This window comes from Triticum aestivum, chromosome 2A, assembly GCF_018294505.1.
Source record: "Triticum aestivum cultivar Chinese Spring chromosome 2A, IWGSC CS RefSeq v2.1, whole genome shotgun sequence".
Classification (NCBI taxonomy): domain Eukaryota; kingdom Viridiplantae; phylum Streptophyta; class Magnoliopsida; order Poales; family Poaceae; genus Triticum; species Triticum aestivum.
In genome coordinates, this window is record NC_057797.1 from 752,677,779 (window position 1) to 752,701,067 (window position 23,289).

At 48.9% G+C, this 23,289-nt stretch overlaps 4 protein-coding genes across 4 annotated transcripts; all 4 read left to right on the top strand.

Moving 5' to 3' along the window:
- The first annotated feature begins 657 nt into the window (after nt 1-657).
- Nucleotides 658-1,174, top strand: LOC123186437 (uncharacterized). Its single transcript, XM_044598206.1, has one exon. It carries the CDS (start codon nt 743-745, stop codon nt 1,007-1,009), a length of 267 nt encoding a protein of 88 aa, XP_044454141.1. The 5' UTR covers nt 658-742; the 3' UTR covers nt 1,010-1,174.
- A 2,692-nt stretch (nt 1,175-3,866) lies between these two features.
- Nucleotides 3,867-4,396, top strand: LOC123186438 (uncharacterized). Its single transcript, XM_044598207.1, has one exon. It carries the CDS (start codon nt 4,015-4,017, stop codon nt 4,270-4,272), a length of 258 nt encoding a protein of 85 aa, XP_044454142.1. The 5' UTR covers nt 3,867-4,014; the 3' UTR covers nt 4,273-4,396.
- A 9,083-nt stretch (nt 4,397-13,479) lies between these two features.
- On the top strand, nt 13,480-14,058 carry LOC123186439 (uncharacterized). The gene has a single exon (XM_044598208.1). The coding sequence runs from the start codon at nt 13,625-13,627 to the stop codon at nt 13,880-13,882; it is 258 nt and encodes an 85-aa protein (XP_044454143.1). The 5' UTR covers nt 13,480-13,624; the 3' UTR covers nt 13,883-14,058.
- Nucleotides 14,059-16,252: 2,194 nt separating this feature from the next.
- On the top strand, nt 16,253-16,998 carry LOC123186440 (uncharacterized). Its single transcript, XM_044598209.1, has one exon. It carries the CDS (start codon nt 16,313-16,315, stop codon nt 16,598-16,600), a length of 288 nt encoding a protein of 95 aa, XP_044454144.1. The 5' UTR covers nt 16,253-16,312; the 3' UTR covers nt 16,601-16,998.
- The last annotated feature ends 6,291 nt before the right edge of the window (nt 16,999-23,289 follow it).

The following is a 23,289-nucleotide window of genomic DNA, read 5'->3' on the forward strand; positions in this document are numbered from 1 at the left end:
GGAACCCAATTCACATCCGAACAATTATTTATACGTGTCCTGGTCCTCCTTTGCTCTTCCAAAGCAAAACAATTCGCTCTTATGAAAGTAATTTTAAGGCCAGATAGTTGTTCAAATAAGCATAAAAACAACTTCATGTTTCTTGCTTTCGCCAATACATCCGCTCTCGTGGTCAGCCCAAGAGCATGCTGACAAAAATCCTAGTTAACCTACGTCTGAGAATGAGTAAGCAGAGGACAAAGGAGGATTGTGCACATTACAGAGTCAATTAATCCTGACCATCTGTAGGTTTTCTGATCAGATCAGAGTGATATGCAGTCATTAAGCCATACTGATAAGAAGCCTTTTCTGATCAGACTCAGGTGTCTCCTCGCGGTGTGCAGGTGCGCCGCGTATGCGTATGAGCGTATCAAACGCTGACACGAAGTCACGAAGAGCACACGGCCGGCCCCTGGTATGGTGGAAACCATGTCCTCGAGGAAGCGTCACTCCAATCTTATGTTATCTCTGCCTTGTCCGATCGTAATGGACAAAACCACGGAGGAAAGCAAGATCTGCTGGGAGAACGAGCTCTCGTGAAAGCACCCGGTATGCTGGAAAACCAGAGCCCGCGGCCGCCTGTTTTGCTCCGGCTCTCGACGTATATAACCCCGTCCCACTCCCACTCTTCCCCCATCAACACAAGCAAGCATCAGTTCCTTCGGTACCGTAGCTGTAAGCAACGCAGCAAGAAGCATAGACCATGGCAGCTCCAGCCAAGGCATCGTGGATGGTGGCGATGAGCGTGGGCACTGTGGAGGCGCTCAAGGACCAGGCCGGGCTCTGCCGCTGGAACTACACGCTCAGGTCCATCCACCGGGCAGCCAAGGCCAACGTCCGCAGCGGCGTCTCGCAGGGTAACAAGCAGCTGCCTGCCTCAGTGTCCGCCGTGGCCGAGAGGCGCCCAGCGGAGAAGGCCGAGGAGGGGCTGAGGACTGTCATGTACCTTAGCTGCTGGGGCCTAAATTAGGAGTGGTAGTAGCTAGGAGTGTTGTGTTTGTTGCAGCAAGCAACTTAGTATTACTAAGCATCCATGGGCTGAGACTTGGCTCTGGTTGACCCCTGATCGGTTTGTAAAGATACCAGGACGATGATGATGATGAAAATTTTGGCTATGAGTTCATAATTTCTATCACCCTACTTGTCCATCCATGTGCTTCAGTGGCTTTTTTGAAAGGCCAAAGGCCATGCTGTATCAAGAGGGGGAGAAAGTTCACACAGGGAGATCAAGTCAGCAGAGCGAGGTGTTCAATAGAAAACAGAGGAGCTTCAGCTGCCTGTACAAAACAGCCAAACTCTGAACAAAGGTAGAACAGTGAAAACCGAAAAGGAGTTCGATCTCAGACCTTTTCAAATCAATTTGAACACCTCAAGGTCGCTGCAACGGAGGCCGTTAGAGAGTCTGACGTTTTGTTCCTTCCAACAATTTTACTTCTGATTATTTGGACGTTGTATGCTTTTCATTGGTTTCTGTTGCTTGGAGTTCTGTAAAAGACCCGCGGACCCGATCCATGTTACACCGAATGCGTATGTGCGGGCAACTCCACCAGCGACCCCAAATGAACGTCCGGTTTGGCCGGATTTTGTCCCTTTGGGACGGCAATTGGTTCGTCCATGTTCGCCTCTGTTCGTTGGGTCGTGGATACGTCCAACGCGCGGCTGCACCCCAAATCATATCCAGGATGGATGTGACAAAAAAACAGAAAAACTTAAATAAAATGCTTAAAAAAGTAGATAAAACACATTTAAAAAACTTAAAACATAATTTAAGGTTCGCGTCCACAAAACGGCCTAGTTTTACAGTTCGCTTAAATGGCCCAATTCCATAATTTACATAAAACAAAATAAAAAAGCCGCCCGCGCGCTCCTACCGCGCCCGTCGATATCGTGGTTGTTGCCGTCTTCAGTGGCCGCCGGTGTCGTCGTCGTCGCTGACGAGGTCGATGTACTCCGGCGGCGTTCAGAGATGGGCCGGCGGTCCGTGGTGCACGGAGCGGCGGGCTGGAAGGTGGTCGGTGCCTGCACCACCTCCTCCCGAGGCGAGGCGTCCCTCTCTGGTGACCGCGGCGGCGTGGGGAACCAGTTCACGCCCCCCACGGTGGCCGTCATCTGCTCCGCCGCGCACGACCAGCTCCACCCCTGACCCACCAGGCCTGGGTGAAAGGCGGCTCCTCCCTCACCTCCTCCTTCGGCACCATCTCCAGCTCGGGGATGGCGACGTCGCCGGCCGCGGAGAGGGCCGTCATCTCCTCGAGGCCCTCCCATTGGCACTCGTCGTGCGTGCGCATGGAGTCCTCCATGACACGCATCATGAGACGGGCCTCCTCCTCCGCTGCCATGCGAGGAGGTGGATGTGGTGACGGAGACGGGGAAGGCGACGGCGTGGGCGTGAGGCCGCGCACCCGCGTATGATAGCGCACCTCCTGACGTGGCCGCCGCGGCCCCGACACCATGCTGGCGAAGTCGGGCGCGCGCCGCATGTCGTGCTCGTCCTGGAGCCACGTGTCCCACAACACGGAGTTGGGAGTGTACCTCTCGTCGTAGTAGAGATCATCCAGGAGGAGGGGCGGCGCTTGATCTCATCGCGCCGCGCACGGCCGCTCGTCGGCACCGGCGGGATGGGGACCCGGTCCGTGGAGAGGTGCCAGTTGTTGGGAAGGTGCACGTCGCTCCACGGGACCGGCGTCCTCGTCTCCCAGTACCGCCAGCACACGTCCACGGCCAGGTACCGCCGGTCGCGCTCACCGGCGGCCCTAGGGACGATGGTGAAGGGGCAGGTACGAGGGCTCGACTGGAGGAGCGCGACGGTGATGCGGCCTCCTCCTTCTTGACGGAGCCGGCGGCGTCCCGAGGAGGAGCCAGCCTCGCGGTCGTGCTTCCCCTTGCGGCCGTAGTTCCAAAGCCCCATGGCTACGGCCGACCGGCGAGGTCGAGGACGGGGAGCGGCTAGGGTTTCAAGAGTGTCGGGTTTCGATGGGGCAGAGAGGGGCCGTAGTGGGAAGTGTGGACGACGACCGGTCCACGGCTTCCCATTTAAAGAAGGACGGCGACCGTTCGCTGGGCGGATGACAGGTGGGGCCACCCCGCCCGTGCGCATTGATGTTGGCGGGTCGGAGGTAGGTGGCCCCCTGCCACGCGGCCCCGACGCGGACGTACGAAGCGCCCATTCGTTGTCCGCCGCGATCCAAACCCGGCGCATGTTTGCGTTCGAAATGGGTCGGCCCGGACACAAAATGGACCAGATGGGTTCGGACCGTCGCGCACTGGGCCGCCTTGTTTGTCTCTTTTACCCCAAACGAATGAGGCCGGACAAAATGGGGTCGCGCGGTGGAGTTGACCTCAGATGGCAGGAGAGGAGGACGAGACTTGGAGCATAGAAAGGAGATGGGAAGCGTGTGCCTGATCCGATGTGACAAACACGTCCGGACTTCCCATACTCGCTCAATATTTGAACTACATATGAAGGGTACCGGTGGGTCCAGGCATTTAAAGCCGGTTTGAGGTGTCTGTATAGATTGATTTGTTTACCGGTCATTGACCGGACCGTCGGGCGTACGACGAGGGTTTGAGGCGCCCGGTCTAAAACGAAAATGAACTATTATCTCATATCTGCCGGGTTGTCCGGTCCCAGTAGACAAAACCAGCTGCTCTGCCGCAGAGAAACACAAGATGGGGCGAGGTGGCAACCACCTGCACCGGCCGTGCGTCGACAGCGAGAGGTGTGGGAAGCAAAGGTGGGTCCGAAAGCACTCGGTATCCTAGAAAACCAGCGCCCGCTGCCCGCCTGTTTTGCTCCGGCCCTCCCGTGTATATAACCGCGTCTCACTCCCACTCTTCCACGGTTCCACCCATCAACAGAAACAGCTTCAGTTCAGTGACACAGTTCAAGAAAATTCCACTACTACCATACACAGCAATCACAAGCCAGTCTCCAGTCTCCAGCAAGGCATCAAGACCAAGAAGAAGGAGAAAGAGATGGCTGGTCCGGCGAAGGCGTCGTGGATGGTGGCCATGAGCGTGGGCGCCGTGGAGGCGCTCAAGGACCAGGCTGGCCTCTGCCGCTGGAACTATGCCCTCAAGTCCATCCACCGGGCAGCCAAGGCCAACGTCCGCGCCAGCGTCTCGCAAGGCACGAAGCAGCTTCCGGCCTCCGTGGTGGAGAGGCGGCAAGCGGAGAAGGCCGAAGAGGAGCTGAGGACGGTCATGTACCTCAGCTGCTGGGGCCCAAATTAGGATCACTAGTAGCTTAGGGGTGTTGCGTTCGTTGTAGCTTGTGCTTATGTGACAATACCCTTATGATCGATTGTAAATACAGCTCGATGATGATGATGAAAATTTCTGCTATGAGTTTACACCATCCTCCTTGTCCATGTGCTTCTGTGACTATTTTCTGAAAGGCCAAAGATCAATCCTTATCAGGAGAGCAAGAAAGTTCAGAGTTACACAGGCAGAGGAGTAGCTCAGAGCAGCTTCAGCTACTTGTTCAGAACAGAATAGCCCGACTCTGAACACCGGATGGAACATCGGGCTGCCCTCCAAGATCTCACATCTCCTGTGGTCAAATCAAATCGGACATCTCCATATCGCTGCGGCGGAGGCCATTAGAGATTATGGCGTCGCGTCCCTTCCAACCAATTTCTTCTCTGATTACTTTGATGGGGAACATGCATATGCGCCCCTTGCAACCAAATTCTTCTCTGGTTATTTTGATGGGGAACATGGATATGCTCTGTTGCTGGAGTCGACATGGCTCACAGAAGGTGGAGCTTCCGGGCATGCAAGAGAGGGAGAAAGTTCAGAGTTACACACAACACCGGGAGAGTAACTCAGCAAAGCGAGCCGCGTACAGAAAACAGAGCAGCTTCAGGTGCCAGAAAGATATCAAGCGTTCCTACTCCATCGAGGGAACCGCGTTGGTGTTTATATTGATGTGTAGCCGCAGCTTTTGGCTTGGCGTACAAGATAATACAAGAGGAGTTTGAGATGAATACAAGAGAGGGAAGGAGGTTGAGATTACAACACGTATATTCTAACACCCTCCCTTAATCTCAACTAACCTAAGTTAAGATTATTCTTGAATTCTTCAAATGGTCTTGCTGGCAAAGCTTTTGTAAAACCATCGGCCACTTGATCCTTGAAAGGAATAAACCGAATCTCAAGTTTCTTTGCTGCAACTCTTTCTCGCACAAAGTGAAAATTAATTTCTATGTGCTTTGTCCTGGCATGAAATACTGGATTTGTAGACAGATATGTTGCTCCCAAATTATCACGCCACAAACATGAGATACAATTCTTCTTGATCCCCAATTCTTCAAGAAGTGATTCAACCCAAATGACTTCAGCAGTTGCATTTGCCAAAGACTTGTATTCAGCTCCTGTACTTGACCGTGATACAGTAGCTTGCTTTCTAGCACTCCAGGAGATAAGGTTAGATCCAAAAAACACTGCAAAACCTCCAGTTGATCTCCTGTCATCACTACATCCTGTCCAGTCAGCATCAGAGAATGCACTCACGAGAGAGGAATTAGACCGTTTGAAATGAAGTCCTATTCCCATAGTATGTTTCACATATCTTACAATCCTCTTGACAGCTGACCAATCTGCAGAAGTAGGTGCATGCAGATATTGACAAACCTTGTTGACAGCAAATGAGATATCTGGACGTGTAAGAGTTAAATATTGTAGTGCTCCCACAGTACTCCTATACCTTGTACTCTCCTCCTCTTGAAGTGGCTCACCCTCATATGCTGAGAGATTTTCTGAGGAGGATAAAGGTGTAGGCATTGGCTTACAATTTTTCATCCCCATGCGAGACAGAAGCTCAATGATATATTTCTCCTGATTTAACACAATACCATCTTGAGTTTTCTTGACTTCAATACCTAGAAAGAAATGCAAATCTCCTAGGTCCTTCAAGGCAAATTCTGAACTCAGATCATGCAAAAGAGTATTAGTAGCATTTTGTGAAGAACTTGCAACTATGATATCATCAACATATATAAGCACAAAAATGACTAGTCATGCCTTGTTATAAATAAACAAGGATGTGTCAGCCTTGGAGGCAATGAAGCCAATATATTTCAACTGTGAGCTCAATCTGGAATACCATGCTCTGGGTGCTTGTTTTAAACCATAGAGTGCTTTATCAAGCTTGCAGACATAATGTGGCAATTTCTTACTCTCATAACCAGGTGGTTGCCTCATAAACACTTCCTCTTCCAGAACACCATGCAGAAACGCGTTCTGTACATTAGCTGCCTTAGACTCCATCCTCTGGATACAGCAATAGCCAACACAAGTCTGATAGTTGCAGCTTTCACAACGGGACTAAAGGTGTCCTCATAGTCAATGACATAACGTTGCTTAAAGCCCTTTGCAACTAGACGTGCCTTATATCTGTCAATGGAGCCATCTGCTTTCTTTTTAATTCTATACACCCATTTGCAGTCAATGATATTTTTATCTCTCCGATTTGGTACAAGGTGCCAAGTTTTATTCCTCATGAGTGCAGAATATTCCTCATCCATTGCCTTCTTCCATTTAGGATCATCAAGTGCACTGTTTAATGATGTTGGTTCTCCTGAAATACACAACATTCCATATGGTATAGTTCCATCTTTTCAAATTTTAGGATTTCGTATACCTTTTTGTAGTCGGGTCATAACACGCGAAGAAACCTCTGGCTGTACCACTGGTATACTCGCCACAGAAGATCCAGGAGAATCTGCTGATGCAGTGGGCTGATTTGTCATCATGTGTGCAGGAGATCCTGTGCCAACTGGTGTGGCTGCCCCTCTCACAGGCACATGGGCGTCGCCCATCCGACCCGGCGCAGAAGATCCGCCACCCGACCGCGACTGGACACGCGCTCGGTGCGAAGGGAATCTGTCCCCGCTGCTGGACCCGCCTGGCGCTGGTGCACGGTGTGAGGGGGATTCGGCCCCGCCGCTGGCCCCACCTGAAGCTGACGCGGCCGCGCGGGAGTGGCCCTCCCTGGATCTGGAACTGGAGCCGTCAGGGGCGCGATCCGAGGCGGATGCGCTCGCTCGATCCGAGGACTGCGCGCGTGCAAGGGTGGCAGGCGCCGCCGGATCTCCCTCGTCATCTGTGCCAGGTGCGTCTTCTTCCTCAGCATGCAATATTGGGTCAAAATCAGCCATATTTTCGAAATCTTGGTCATTTTGAGCACCGTTTTCTCCAGGGACCTGCACAGGCATAAGAGAGAGACCAGTACCAGCAGGAATATCATCACATTGGTTAGTACAATTGTCGCCCCCATGATCAAAAGACCGAAGATGTGAAGGAAGAAGAAGAATTTCCTTGCGGAGAAGTGCACCGGCATTAGGATGAAGAGAGGCAAAGGGAAACACGGACTCATCAAATACAACATCTCGTGATATATAGACCCGGCCAGTAGGAACATCAAGGCACTTGACCCCTTTATGCATGGGGCTATAGCCTAAAAAGACACACCGTTTTGAGCGGAAAGCGAGTTTGCGTGTGTTGTAGGGCCTAAGATTGGGCCAACAGGCACAACCAAAGATACGAAGAGATGTGTAGTTAGGTGTGACACCAAGAAGTTGTGTAATAGGTGTTTCAAATTTGATAACTTTACTTGAAAGCAAGTTGATAACATATGTGGCAGTTAAGAATGCTTCATCCCAGAACTTAAGTGGCATGGAAGCATTTGCTAGCAATGCAAGTCCCATATCAACTATGTGACGGTGCTTTCTTTCAGCAGATCCGTTTTATTGGTGAGCATGAGGACAAGAGACATGATGTGATATGCCAAGCTTTTCAAAGAAAGAATTTAATTTTTCATACTCACCACCCCAGTCACTTTGCATAGCAATGATTTTAGAGTTCAGTTTGCGTTCAACAAGATTTTGGAAATTGAGGAAAACTTGGAATACATCAGATCGTTTCTTCAGTAGGTAAATCCAAGTAAATTTACTATAGTCATCAATAAAACTTACATAATAGGAAAATCTACCAACTGAAGTAGGAGCTGGCCCCCATACATCTGAAAAGATAAGTTGTAAAGGGGCAGTAGACACACTAGTAGAAATTGGGTAAGGTAACTGATGACTTTTTGCTTGTTGACACGGATCACAAACTGACTCAACACTAGGCTCATAAGAGAGTTTATTTTTGCTAAGGACATATCTAACTATGATTGAAGATGGGTGACCCAAACAACTATGCCACCTTGATGTAGATAGCTTGGTGACAATGTTTGCTTGTTTATTGGACCATGAAGAAGAAGAAGATGATGATGATATGAGTGGGTAGAGGCCTCCCACGCACCGTCCTCTAAGAATGACTCTTCTTGTTCTCAAATCCTTAACCAAGAAAAAGAAAGGATAGAATTCAATGAGAACATTGTTATCAAGAGTGAATTGATGAACGGAAACAAGATTTTTAGATGTTTGAGGAACATGCAAGACATTGGTCAAGTGTAAATTTTTCATGGGGTTTTTAACAATTGAACTACCAATGTGTGTGATATCCATACCAGAACCGCTTGCCGTGCGAATTTGGTCGCCTCCATTGTACTTCTCCCGCATCATCAACTTGTCAAGTTCACCTGTGATGTGGTTTGTTGCTGCACTGTCGGCGTACCAGTTAGTATCCACGCCATAGGAGACTGCATGCGCCTCTTTTTCTTCATGGTCGTTTTCTTCATAACGCCACCAGCAAGCTCATGCACCTCCTGGATGATGTTTGTAGCATATCTGGCACTCTGGATAGTCATGCTGTTGATCATAGACCTGCTGTTGTTGTTGCTGTCGAGGGCGGCCTCTGAATCCGCCGCCTCTATTGGAGAAAGAGGACTGGCGGTCACCGCGGTCACCCTGATCACCACGGCCACGCGATCTTCCTCCGCGCCCGCGAGATCTGCCTCGTGACTGGCCACGGCCTCTGTAGACTGCATTAGCGGATGAGTGGAGCCCGCCTGAAGATGAATCGCCTAGCATCTCCATCCTTTGATCAAAGGCAGAGATCTGAGCAAAGAGATCGTCGGCTGTGATGGTGTTTTTGACAGCGCCGATCGCCGCCACCACGGAGTCATAGTCGCGGTCCAAACCGGCCAGGATATAGTCCACCATCTCCGGATCAAATACGGGACGACCGGCAGCAGCAAGTTCATCCCAAGACTTTTCATCTTCGCCATATACGCCGAGCTTGACATGGAGCCCTTCTTGGTATTGGTGATGGCGATTCTCAGATTAGTAATCCGAGACTGAGATTGTGAGGCGAAGAGATTTGTCACCGTCGTCCAGAGCTCGAAGGTGGAATCTTTCCCAACAACTTGTGCAAGAATTTCTGGAGACATGGAATTTAGAAGATATGATAGAACATGCTGGTCTTTGGCGATCCAGGGTCCGCATAGGGGGTTCGGCTCTAGGGCTGTGGTCTTGTCTGCCTTCGTGACCTCCACCATCTTGGGCGGAGCAGCGTCGGTGTTGTCCAGGAGCCCCGTCACCTGCGCGCCTCGCAGGGCTGGGAGGACCTGCGTCTTCCAGAGGATAAAATTGCCTCTTGCGAGCTTCTCAGACGGCGGCGATCCGAGGTTGAGGGAGACACCGGCGGAGGAAGCCATGGAGACGATGATATGTGATTTCTAGGGTTTTGATGTTGTGGCTAGATGTATGAGAAGAGGTGGCTCTGATACCATGAAAGATATCAAGCGTTCCTACTCCATCGAGGGAGCCGTGTTGGTGTTTATATTGATGTGTAGCCGCAGCCCTTGGCTTGGCGTACAAGATAATACAAGAGGAGTTTGAGATGAATACAAGAGAGGGAAGGAGGTTGAGATTACAACACGTATATTCTAACAAGAATAATGTAAAACAGAAAAGGAGTTCGATCTCGGCGATACACCCCGCCCGCCCTCCAAGATCTGAGATCTTGTCTGATCGATTCGAACACCTCAAGGTCGTTGGCTGCAATGGAGGCCCTTAGAGATTCTGACATTGTGTTCCTTCCAACAATTTGTTCTACTGATTATTTCGTCGTTGTACGTTTTGCATCGGTTTCTGTTGCTCGGAGTTGACTGTAACGACCCGCGGATCCGATCCATGTTATGGCGACGGCGTAAGTGATGTGGCAGGAAGGAGAGGAGGGCGAGACTTGGAGCAGAGAAAGGAGATGGGAATTCAGATTTCACTCATCGCGTGCCTCAGCGTTTACACCCTTGTGTACCGCTGTGGTGAACTGGTGATCAGGTGAGACATCCATCTGCTGCGCGACTGAGATCGTTCACGTGTTCTGAGTTCCTTCGCTCTGCACTCATAAGTATATTTTTAGTCCCTCAACTCTTTCGAAAGTATAGGGATGGTCCCTCAACTCTAAAATCAGCAAAACTTAGTCCTTTAACTTTTAAAACCGGATAAGTTTAGTCCCTCGTGCTGCTCCAAGTGGTTTTTTGTCGACGTGGCGTGGGATTAGACTCGAACCAACAAATGTGGGGCCCACCACATCTATCCATGTTTTTCACTTTGATTTCTGCTCTTTGTCTGTCTCACTTACCTGCGACGTCCTGCACCGTCACGCCCACACGGCCCACACACGCATGCTGGACCTGCAGCTCCGGTGACTGAGAACAGTTGCACGCTTGTCGTGCCCAGTCTGGCCGCCGCGCAGTCCGCCTCCTGCTGCTGCAGCATGCGTGTGGTCGCAGGGTATGCCGGCGACGTACTTCTCCTGCTACACCGCCAAGGTGAGCTCGGTGACGCGCACGACGGCTGCGGTGGTGGCTGCGTGTCGCTGACGCTGGGGCAGCGGTGGCACAACACGCACGACGGCGACCGAGGTGGCGGCGGAGTGAACATCGCGTTCGACGGCGGTCCACTCAGCACAGCGCGAACGGTTTCCTAATCCAGGCGAGCAGATGAGCAGGCTCGTTGTGCTGCCCACACGGTGCTTCAGGAGCTGCTACTCGTCCAGATTATGAGCTGGGCGTTGGCGTTGCAACTTGCAAGGGCATGAACTCGGCGTTGCGGGCTACACGCACTGGAGCGGCCTCGTGGAGGTTCCATAGCTCGCCATAGTGCGCGCAGCAGGCTCATAGCACCTTCGTGCCGACGAGCTTGACGTGGCAGGAGCCCGCGCCACTACTACCGCCAAGGCCAAAGCACGCAGCAGCGCGAAGTAATTTTTTTTTTTGCGAAGTCTAGTTTTAGTCAAAAACCACTCCATACCGGCAGGAAACCACCTGAAGCAACGTGAGGGGCTAAACTTATCCGGTTTTAAAAGTTTAGGGACTAAGGTTTGCTGGTATTAGAGTTCAGGGATTATTTCTAAACTTTCGAAGAAGTTGAGGGATGAAAAATATACTTTTCCCTACGTAAAACTAAATGTGATGAGAGCGATGACGTTAATAAGTAAACTGAACGCGTTTTCTGATCGGAGTGATGACTGACAGGGTGAGCGAGACAGAGAGCAGCCCGCCCGGCGGTATGGTGACATGAAGCAGACGGCCGGCGCCCGGCGGTATGGTGTAGACCATGGCCTCGGGCCTCTGGTTTTCCTTGCCCGTCCAAGTCTCCTCAAGAGCATGTGGCCAAAAATACCTACGTGAGTCTGACTAAACCGCGTTGCAGAAAGGAGGATTGTTAGTCTAATCACTTGCCCATCCCAAGACGATGAGGAGAAGACTCCGGGATGCGCTGCGTGCGTGCCTAGAGTGGACTAAATGAACTCTATGTTGGCAGATTTGCATAATGAGAGTGTGCTTATCGGTGTCGGTGTACTACCACCAATCATATTAGACCAAGTGCCACTACTCCCAGCAAGTGGTTAACACACTGACTTCAGCACGGTGACAAGCATATTTTAGTAGTACTAGGTGAAGCATATTTCTCGCTTGTATAATTCTTTTTTGCAACACACTAAGATATACACAATACATTATACATGTACAATTATTCTTTGATTTTCCGAATATAGACATGTTCCTCGGTTGGGTGAGCCTTGCGCTCGTGCACGCTTTAGTTTAAAAAAATATCAACCTTAAGAAACAATGTGAATGAATAAAAAATACACTACAAGTAATCAATATGTGCAATAACCAATTGCGCTATTCTTGCATCATATTTAACATTTGATGCATTAGTCACACTACATATAAGAGAAAGAGCAAGAATATAAAGAAGAGCGAACAATACAAATAAATTTTGACACAGAATACCCATGAATTATGGTGGGCCCACCCTGGTTACAACGGTATAGTGGTTATGGGCTTACATCCATTGATCGAGTTCTCCATGGAGCAGTCGGGGTGAGAAGGTTGGCTTTAGCATGGTGACTGCTACATCCGAAATTTGGTGACCACCAGCGCACAAGCAGGTGCAACGTACCTCATAGAAGAACCTCCTTGACATCTTCAATCCATTTCCGCAATCGACCTTGGGAAACTCCATCCTAGGGAGAGAAGGACAAGCTGATGGAATGAGTTAATACAACATGCCATGTCAGTCTGCTTGTGTGGCATTGCTGTAGGTGAGGTGTTGATTCTCATGTCAAAACCATTGAAATGGTTGATTTGGTGTGGTGTGAAAAATTTAAGGACATCACTTGCGGTTCATGCAAAAAAATATATCAAAATACGGGCTATGTCTATGTATGATTTTAACCGCAATTAAGTTACTATTATTTTCTTTCTTACATTTATGTGTGAAAGATAGGTAGCTTTTTCTTATAATACTAATGTTTTGCGAGATCACCTTGAGTAGAACATACGCCTCATTCAACTCATTTTCACGCAGACTGTCATTTCTAAGTCACCCGGGAAACAATTATTACCAAATTATATGCAACTTATGAGACATACAACTACTGTCTTTACATAGAATACAAAATCAATGGCACTTATAAATAAGATTTTGTAAGTCAGCTTTGAAACAGACAATCACAGTTTTTGTAGATTGTAAGAACTTCAAGGTGCCTCGAAAATGACATGAGAGCAAGGCAGAGGTTTGACGTGCATGTAATGCACCAAAAAGAAATCAAACCACCGACCTCTTTTTGAAAAGTCAACAAAATTTGCACGTAGTAAAGGAAGCAATTTATTAAAAAAATTGTTGATCTCATTTCCTTAATCAAACAAAATTGTATAGAGAAATACATATGGATTTGCACGCTGAGGAAAAAAAGTAAAAATAAAATGAAGAACTATAGTGTTTCCCTTTTTCATGAATATTCATACTTTTACTCCGTGTAAAGCTTCACGCCCATTACTCGTATCTCATCTCTGCCGGCTTGGTCATATCGGCCGGAAAACGAGGTGCGCAGCCACTTGCACAGGGACGTCGACGTCGACAGCGGCAGATGCGGCGCAAGCAAGCAAAGGTGGATCTGAAAGCACCTGGTTTCCTGGAAAACCAACGCCTGCAGCCGCCTGTTTTGCTCCGGCTCTCCCGTATATAACCCCGGCCCACTCCCAATCCTCCCATCAACACAAACGAGCATCAATTCAGTGAGATAGTTCAGAAAACCAGCTCTGTTCTTTTAGCATACACAAGGATCGCAAGTCAGTCTCCACTCTCCAGCAGCGCAGCAAGAACAAGGAGGAGGAGGAGAGATGGCTGGTCCGGCGAAGGCGTCATGGATGGCTGCGACGAGCGTCGGCGCGGTGGAGGCGCTCAAGGACCAGGCCGGGCTCTGCCGCTGGAACTATGCCCTCAGGTCCATCCACCGTGCAGCCAAGGCCAACGTCCGCGGCGGCGTCTCGCAGGGCACGAAGCAGCTTCCGGCAGCTGTGGCGGAGAGGCGGCGAGCGGAGAAGGCCGAGGAGGGGCTGAGGACGGTGATGTACCTCAGCTGCTGGGGCCCAAATTAGAAGTACCAGTAGCTCAGGCCTCAGGGGTGTAGTGTTCGTTACAGCAAGTATTAGTAAGCATGCAACCATGGCCTGAGATTTGGCTGGCTGCTCCCTGATCGGTTGTAAATATACCACCACGATGATGATGATGAAAATTTCGGCTATGAGCTTATAGCCATGGCCTTCTGTGGCTATTTTTTGAGAGGCCAAAGACATATCAAGAGAGGGAGGAAATTCAGAGTTACACCGTGAGAGTAACTCACTCAGAAAAGCGAGCCGTTGTGCAGAAAACAGAGCAGCTTCAGCTGCCTGTACAAAACAGAGAAGGAATTCGATCTCAACGATACACTCAGCCGCCCTCCAAGATCTCAGACCTTGTAATGCTATGGTTCTTCCATACGGTTTCTGAATTTATTCAGAAGTAATTCATCGAGATAGTGCATCCTTTTCTTATTTATCCTAAAATACTAAAAAATACTATAAAATGCAGCCGGATAGATCCAATCTATTTCTGAAATAGACAACCCGCACACACTCCCTTTCCAAAAAAAACACCAACCATTAGAGTTAGATTTATTAGTTTTGTTGCTAAAATATCGGTATTAAGCCCTAAACTGCCAGCGGATGGCCAGCAAGCTAAAAAAAAGAAAGAATGAGTTACATATTTCATATGCTCTCCTCTTATAGATAGGATGGACAAAGAACCAAATTTTTTGATCCCTTACTTCCCTCACCATTTTTTTAATGCAAATAGATTCAATCTAGTAATTTCTTTTAGGTTAAGTCTTGTTTGACCTGTGAAAGGCTTCCTTTGTTGAAATGTTCTGTTTGCAAAATTCCTAAAATAAAAGGAAAAAAATTCACTTTCCTAAACTAAGGACGGGAAATTAGAAGAGAGTATATCTTCTAAATTAATAATACTCACCTCAGGCCTTTCTGGAATGGGGTATTATCTGTCCCGATAAATAGTTAATTCCAGGAGTAATAAATAGGAGTAAGTTAAATGAAGCGTTGATATAATTGGAATTGCGGAAGAAAATACCAATTTACTAAAAAAAGAAGAAAAAATATCTTATCGAAATCGAAAGAACTATTTTTTTAAAATTAAACAGAAGGGTTTGCAAATAAAAGCGCTAGTGCCACAACTAGTCCATAAATTGTTAAAGCTTTCATAAAAGCTATCGATTTTAACACCTCAAGGTCGCTGCAATGGAGGCCGTTAGAGCCTTAAAGATTCTGAGGTTGTGTTCCTTCCAACATATCATCTACTGGTTATTTTGACGCTGTATGCTTTGAATGGATTGCGAGTACTTTCCGTTGCACGGAGTTGACCCGTGGATCCGATCCAGCGTCGCACCGAAGGCGTAGGTGAGGTAGCAGGAGAGGATGGTGAGACTTGGAGGAGAAGAAGGTGAGGATCAGAGAAAGGATATGTGAATTCAGATGTCACCCATCGCATGGCTCAGCGTTTACACCCTTCTGTATCGCTGTGGTGATCACGCACGGCATTGACGTGCTGCGCGACTGAGATTGTTCGTGATGAACGTGCTCTGAATTTCTTCGATCTGCACTCTCATGAGCCGACAAGAAGATATGTAAAACTAAATGTGATGAGACTGATGATGTTGATAAGTAAAGTAAATGTGTTTTCTGATCGGAGTGATGACAGAGTGAGAGTGAGAGTGAGAGTGAGAGTAAGAGTGAGACAGAGAGCAGCCGGCTACCCAGTTGCAGAATGAGAGCTGATACTTTTGCATGAACAAACGCTGACATGAGGCAAGCGCCGGCGGCCTCTGGTATCATGGAAACCATGGCCTCCAGCCTCCGGTATTCCCTGCATGTCCACGTCTCCCGTACCTCCGGTCTCACCGTCACCGTCACCCCAAGAGCATGTGGCCAAAAGGTGTAGTTTACTTACGTGTGAGCACGAGTAAACCGCGTTGCAGAAAGGAGGATTGTTTAGTGTAATCACTTGCTGATCCTAAGAGGGGGGAGAAGATGCCCGGACGCTGCGTGCCCGGAGGTTGGCAGATTTGCAAGAGGGAGCGATCTTTATCTTGCTGTGTGCTAAAAGCGAGACATTTCATGGGCCACCACGAAGCCTCATCTGATGTACTCGGAGCAAGTGGGATAACACACTGACATTAGCACAGTGAGAGGCTGACAGCAGCGCACAACTTGCGACACAAGCGGCACGCCGCATTTCCCAACCTCGGCGTGCGTCCGACAGTAACCTGAGGCACCCGGTTTCCGCCCACGAGTCCACAAACCATGCGCGCGCCCGTATGTACGAGGCAGCGACGGCCGGCACGTACTGTAACCCATGCCAACATCGGCGTCTCGTATAAAACTACCAAGAGGAGCACCGCCATTTGGCAGGCAGCTGAGCACACGAACGAAGCACTCACTCGAGCACGGTTATACTCCTGGAATCGTGCAATTAGTCAGATGGCGAGCGGCAGCGGGAAGGCGACGGCCTCGTCCTGGGCGGCGGCGATGAGCGTGGGCGCGGGCACGGTGGAGGCGATCACGGAGCGGCACGCCGGGCTGTGCCGCTGGAACCACCAGGCGCTCCCGTGTGTCTTCCAGCAGCGCGCCGGCACCTCGGCCGCCGGGAACGGCGCCTGCGGCAAGGGCAAGGCGGCGACCACTGCCGGTGGAGCAACGGCGAGGCAGGAGCAGGAAGAGGAGCTCCGGACTGTGATGTACCTCAGCAACTGGGGACCCAACAACTAACTAGCCGATTAGTCATCAGTTACAGTGCTCTAGATCTTCAAAGATGGCTAGACTGGTTCGTGCTAGCTGCACCAGTTCGTGCGTGTAAGGATGATGTGATCTGAGCACGCATATTCACTCTCGAGCTCGTGTAAGAGTAAGACACGGTAGCGTGCATAGTACTACTTCCATGATCCGGAAGGATTTCAGAAAGAAAAGCATAAATGGACGTCCCTTCCGGCCTCCTCCAGGCTCAACTAACTGCAATGTCCAAACGGTCGCTCTGAATTTGCAGCATCGAGCGTTTAGGCCTTGGTACAGTTCATCGCCGTTACAAGTTAGTCAGTCATATGCCCAGGGAAAACAGTGTCAATTCTGCTGCAAAAAAAGGCATATCCCGACTATTGCAGTCGATGCTGCGTGAACCAGTTAATCCAGCCTGAATTATTTGCGGACAGAGCCCCCGTCCTTGCTCAATTGCTCCCATATTAAACTTTACCTGCAGGATTATGATCAAATTTAAATCTCAAAAAGCACGGACACACTCCATTATGGAATGAAGGGAATAGTTCACAATGTACACAGCGACAGCCTATGGGCAGTACTTTGCTGACATTAAAACAGAACAAGGTATCCTGCTAACCAGTTTGAGCATCCCCAATGGATTGCGCTGAGTTCACTGAGGCAGCCACACTCCATCCGCTCACAGACAATGCTCCCCTGTCAAACTGACTATTTCAGTCCACCTGCACATGGCATGATAACATACATCTGTTACCATTCACTAAGAACAAAATCATACACAAATTTTCTATATGTTGGAATGATGATGGTGGAGATAGCTGGCACCGGCCCTACGGCAGACTCCTCCTTCATTATCTTGGCCTTTCCTATATGGTGGAGGGATCTTGCTGCGGCAATAGAGGTGTAGCGGTTCACGGTGGAACGTGTGGGCGAATGATAGACGAGGGAGGCACCGGCTAGGGATGGTGTTGTACATATAGCCGGTCTCCACAGGTCTCACGTACCTCCTCCCCTTTGATCCAAGGGCTCTAGAGAAATCTCAACCCCTCCCAATACATTCCTTGATGGCCAATGATCCCGTAGGAACAAACGTGGATGAAATCAATGAAGAATCACGGAAGTTACACACAAATCCGCAGCCAGGGTCGGGCGGTACGACCATGCACGATTATACCGTGCACTTCTCGAACCTGCACATGGGTCTTTCATATTTTGGTCATCATTTCCTTATACGAAGTGCAATTTAGGCGTTCCTAGGCTCGTTGGAATTTATGGACGAGCCCGATAATCTCCTGATATTTTATTTTCAATTTGGGCTAGTTGGAAAATATAAATTTTTTTGTAATACTCTCCAAAAAGCATGAATGTACTGCGTCTAACTTTTTGGTTTGGCCCCAACTTGGTCCCTTTCATCGTGCTAAGTCCACGGGGCTCACGAGGCGTACCTCCCCAACCCTCGTCCCTCGCGTCGCTCTCGCGAGCGGCGGCGGGGGAACCCTAGCCCCCACCCCGTGCCTGTCTCCTACATCATCCCCTCCCCCTCGCCGCCGCCAGAAGGCGCCGCCGGGCGAAGCCCGGTGCGCGTCGGAGGCCGCGGGGCCCTTCTTCTTCTCCCGGCGTGCGGCTGTAGCGCGAGATGCGGTCACGGATCCATCGTGGATCTGGTCATGTGGGCGCGGTCTCGGCCTCCCCTGCTCGGCCGACGGGTCTCGGTTGGGGGACTTCTCCTTGCTGAGATCTGGCAGCGGCGGCCTGGATCATCCAGATCCCGGCAAGAATGGCGGCGGCCCATGCACGAGAGATGGAGGTCTTCGACCAGATCTGGGTGAAAACCTGCTATTGGTTATTGCCAAGGCCGACGATGGCGACGATGTCCGCGTCGTTCCCTTCCTGAAGGCATCGCCGAGGAGAAGTTCAAGGCCACTCTCTGCTACCTCCGGGGAAAACCCTAGATTAGTAGATCGGATGACGGCGGCTCTCTGGTGTTGTTTCCCTCTTGGGGGCGTCATTTTTGGAGGTGCACACGGGCTCGAGGGACCAGAGGACGGCGTCTTTGGTGGAGCAGTGCTTCATCTTACACATCGATGGTGGCGGATCTCGGCGGTGTGGCGCTGTGGAGATTCGGCGTCTTATGCGTGGAGATGGACTCGCGCAGGAGGAGGAAGCTGTCTGGCGTCATGGTGGCGTTGATGGCAGAGAGGCCTGGCAAGGTCAGTGCTTCAGTTCTGCTCTGAGGATGGACCGAGGGATGATGGAGGTGACGGCCCTTGCAGCGGGCGGTGCTCACTGGGAGTGTGCCAGATCGGTATGGGACCCAATCCAGGTAGTGGCTTGGATGGGACACCCGGCTTTAGATGTTAGGCTTTGGTGCGATGTCTGTTTGGTATTAGGTCCGGACATTCGGCACGCCTTCATCAAGGGGATAGGAGTAGCAACGGTGTTGCCAAGATGGTGGCTTCGGACTTATTGATGTATCATCTTGTATGGTCTTTGTAAATAATTAATAATATGGCTGCATGCATCGTCCAGATGCAGAGGCTGGGGGTACATCCTCCTTTTCTAAAAAAACGGGGCTCCAATACGCCTACATAGACAAAACAAAACAAAGGAAATACTAATGAAAATGAAACGTTAGGCAATTACCTCAATAAATGCACAGCAAACTTTTTTATATGCAAAATTGCTACCTCTTGAGTACTGCGTTGGTTTTCCTTTGAAGAGGAAAGGGTGATGCAGCAAAGTAGCGTAAGTATTTCCCTCAGTTTTTGAGAACCAAGGTATCAATCCAGTAGGAGATCACGCTCAAGTTCCACGCACCTACACAAACAAATAAGAACCTCGCAACCAACACGATAAAGGGGTTGTCAAGCCCTTCACGGTCACTTATGAGAGTGAGATCTGATAGATATGATAAGATAATATTTTGGTATTTTTATGATAAAGATGCAAAATAAAATAAAAGGCAAAAGAAATAACTAAGTGTTGGAAGATTAATATGATGGAAGATAGACCCGGGGGCCATAGGTTTCACTAGTGACTTCTCTCAAGAGCATAAGTATTGCGGTGGGTAAACGAATTACTGTCGAGCAATCGATAAAATTGAGCATAGTTATGAGAATATCTAGGTATGATCATGTATATAGGCATCACGTCCGAGACAAGTAAACCGAAACGATTCTGCATCTACTAATATTACTCCACACATTGACCACTATCCAGCATGCATCTAGAGTATTAAGTTCATAAGAACAGAGTAATGCTCAAAGGAAGATGACATGATGTAGAGGGACAAACTCATGCAATATGATATAAACCCCATCTTTTTATCCTCGATGGCAACAATACAATACATGTCGGTTCCCTTTCTGTCACTGGGATCGAGCACCACAAAATTGAACCCAAAGCTAAGCACTTCTCCCATTGCAAGAAAGATCAATCTAGTAGGCCAAACCAAACTGATAATTCAAAGAGACTTGCAAAGATAAACCAATCATACATAAAAGAATTCAGAGGAGAATCAAATATTGTTCATAGATAATCTAGATCATAAACCCACAATTCATTGGATCTCGACAAACACACGACAAAAGAAGATTACATCGAATAGATCTCCAAGAGAATTGAGGAGCTTTGTATTGAGATCCAAAGAGAGAGAAGAAGCCATCTAGCTAATAACTATGGACCCGTAGATCTGAAGTAAACTACTCACACATCACCAGAGAGGCCATGGAGTTGATGTAGAGGCCCTCCGTGATCAATGCCCCCTCCGGCGGAGATCCGAAAAAGGCCCCGAGATGGGATCTCTCGGGTACAGAAGGTTGCGACGGTGGAATTAGGTTTTTGTGGTGCTCCTGGATGCTTGTGTTGGGTAACGTAGTAATTTCAAAAAAAATCCTACGCACACGCAAGATCATGGTGATGCATAGCAACGAGAGGGGAGAGTGTGATCTACGTACCCTTGTAGATCAACAACGGAAGCGTTAGCACAACGTGGTTGATGTAGTCGTACGTCTTCACGGCCCGACCGATCAAGCACCGAAACTACGGCACCTCCGAGTTCTAGCACACGTTCAGCTCGATGACGATCCCCGGACTCCGATCCAGCAAAGTTCGGGGAAGAGTTCTGTCAGCACGACGGCGTGGTGACGATCTTGATGTACTACCGTCGCAGGGCTTCGCCTAAGCACCGCTACAATATTATCGAGGACTATGGTGGAAGGGGGCACCGCACACGGCTAAGAATATGATCACGTGGATCAACATGTGTCTCTAGGGGTGCCCCGTGCCTCCGTATATAAAGGCTCAAGGGGGGGGGCGGCCAAGAGGTGGTGCGCCAGGAGGAGTCTTACTCCCTCCGGGAGTAGGACTCCCCCCCTTTCCTAGTTGGAATAGGATTCGCGGAGGGGGGGGGGAAGAGGAGAGAGAGGAGGAAGGGGCGCCGCCCCCCTCTCCTTGTCCTATTCGGACTAGGGGGGAGGGGCGCGCGGCCCAGCCCTGGCCACCTCTCCTCTCTTCCACTAAGGCCCACTAAGGCCCATATACCTCTCGGGGGGTTCCAGTAACCTCCCGGTACTCCGGTAAAATCCCGATTTCACCCGGAACACTTCCGATATCCAAATATAGGCTTCCAATATATCATCTTTATGTCTCGACCATTTCGAGACTCCTCGTCATGTCCCCGATCCCATCCGGGACTCCGAACTCCTTCGGTACATCAAAACTCATAAACTCATAATATAACTGTCATCGAAACCTTAAGCGTGCGGACCCTACGGGTTCGAGAACAATGTAGACATGACCGAGACACGTCTCCGGTCAATAACCAACAGCGGAACCTGGATGCTCATATTGGCTCCTATATATTCTACGAAGATCTTTATCGGTCAGACCGCATAACAACATACGTTGTTCCCTTTGTCATTGGTATGTTACTTGCCCGAGATTCGATCGTCGGTATCTTAATACCTAGTTCAATCTCGTTACCGGCAAGTCTCTTTACTCGTTCCGTAATACATCATCTCACAACTAACTCATTAGTTGCAATGCTTGCAAGGCTTATGTGATGTGTATTACCGAGAGGGCCCAGAGATACCTCTCCGACAATCGGAGTGACAAATCCTAATCTCGAAATACGCCAACCCAACATGTACCTTTGGAGACACCTGTAGAGCACCTTTATAATCACCCAGTTACGTTGTGACGTTTGGTAGCACACAAAGTGTTCCTCCGGTAAACGGGAGTTGCATAATCTCATAGTCATAGGAACATGTATAAGTCATGAAGAAAGCAATAGCAACATACTAAACGATCGGGTGCTAAGCTAATGGAATGGGTCATGTCAATCAGATCATTCACCTAATGATGTGATCCCGTTAATCAAATAACAACTCTTTGTCCATGGTTAGGAAACATAACCATCTTTGATTAACGAGCTAGTCTAGTAGAGGCATACTAGTGACACTCTGTTTGTCTATGTATTCACACATGTATTATGTTTCCGGTTAATACAATTCTAGCATGAATAATAAACATTTATCATGATATAAGGAAATAAATAATAACTTTATTATTGCCTCTAGGGCATATTTCCTTCAGTCTCCCACTTGCACTAGAGTCAATAATCTAGATTATACAGTAATGATTCTAACACCCATGGAGCCTTGGTGCTGATCATGTTTTGCTCGTGGAAGAGGCTTAGTCAACGGGTCTGCTACATTCAGATCCGTATGTATCTTGCAAATCTCTATGTCTCCCACCTGGACTAGATCCCGGATGGAATTGAAGCGTCTCTTGATGTGCTTGGTTCTCTTGTGAAATCTGGATTCCTTTGCCAAGGCAATTGCACCAGTATTGTCACAAAAGATTTTCATTGGACCCGATGCACTAGGTATGACACCTAGATCGGATATGAACTCCTTCATCCAGACTCCTTCATTTGCTGCTTCCGAAGCAGCTATGTATTCTGCTTCACACGTAGATCCCGCCACGACGCTTTGTTTAGAACTGCACCAACTGACAGCTCCACCGTTTAATGTAAATACGTATCCAGTTTGCGATTTAGAATCGTCCGGATCAGTGTCAAAGCTCGCATCGACGTAACCATTTACGATTAGCTCTTTGTCACCTCCATAAACGAGAAACATATCCTTAGTCCTTTTCAGGTATTTCAGGATGTTCTTGACCGCTGTCCAGTGATCCACTCCTGGATTACTTTGGTACCTCCCTGCTAGACTTATAGCAAGGCACACATCAGGTCTGGTACACAGCATTGCATACATGATAGAGCCTATGGCTGAAGCATAGGGAACATCTTTCATTTTCTCTCTATCTTCTGCAGTGGTCGGGCATTGAGTCTGACTCAACTTCACACCTTGTAACACAGGCAAGAACCCTTTCTTTGCTTGATCCATTTTGAACTTCTTCAAAACTTTGTCAAGGTATGTGCTTTGTGAAAGTCCAATTAAGCGTCTTGATCTATCTCTATAGATCTTAATGCCTAATATGTAAGCAGCTTCACCGAGGTCTTTCATTGAAAAACTCTTATTCAAGTATCCCTTTATGCTATCCAGAAATTCTATATCATTTCCAATTAGTAATATGTCATCCACATATAATATCAGAAATGCTACAGAGCTCCCACTCACTTTCTTGTAAATACAGGCTTCTCCAAAAGTCTGTATAAAACC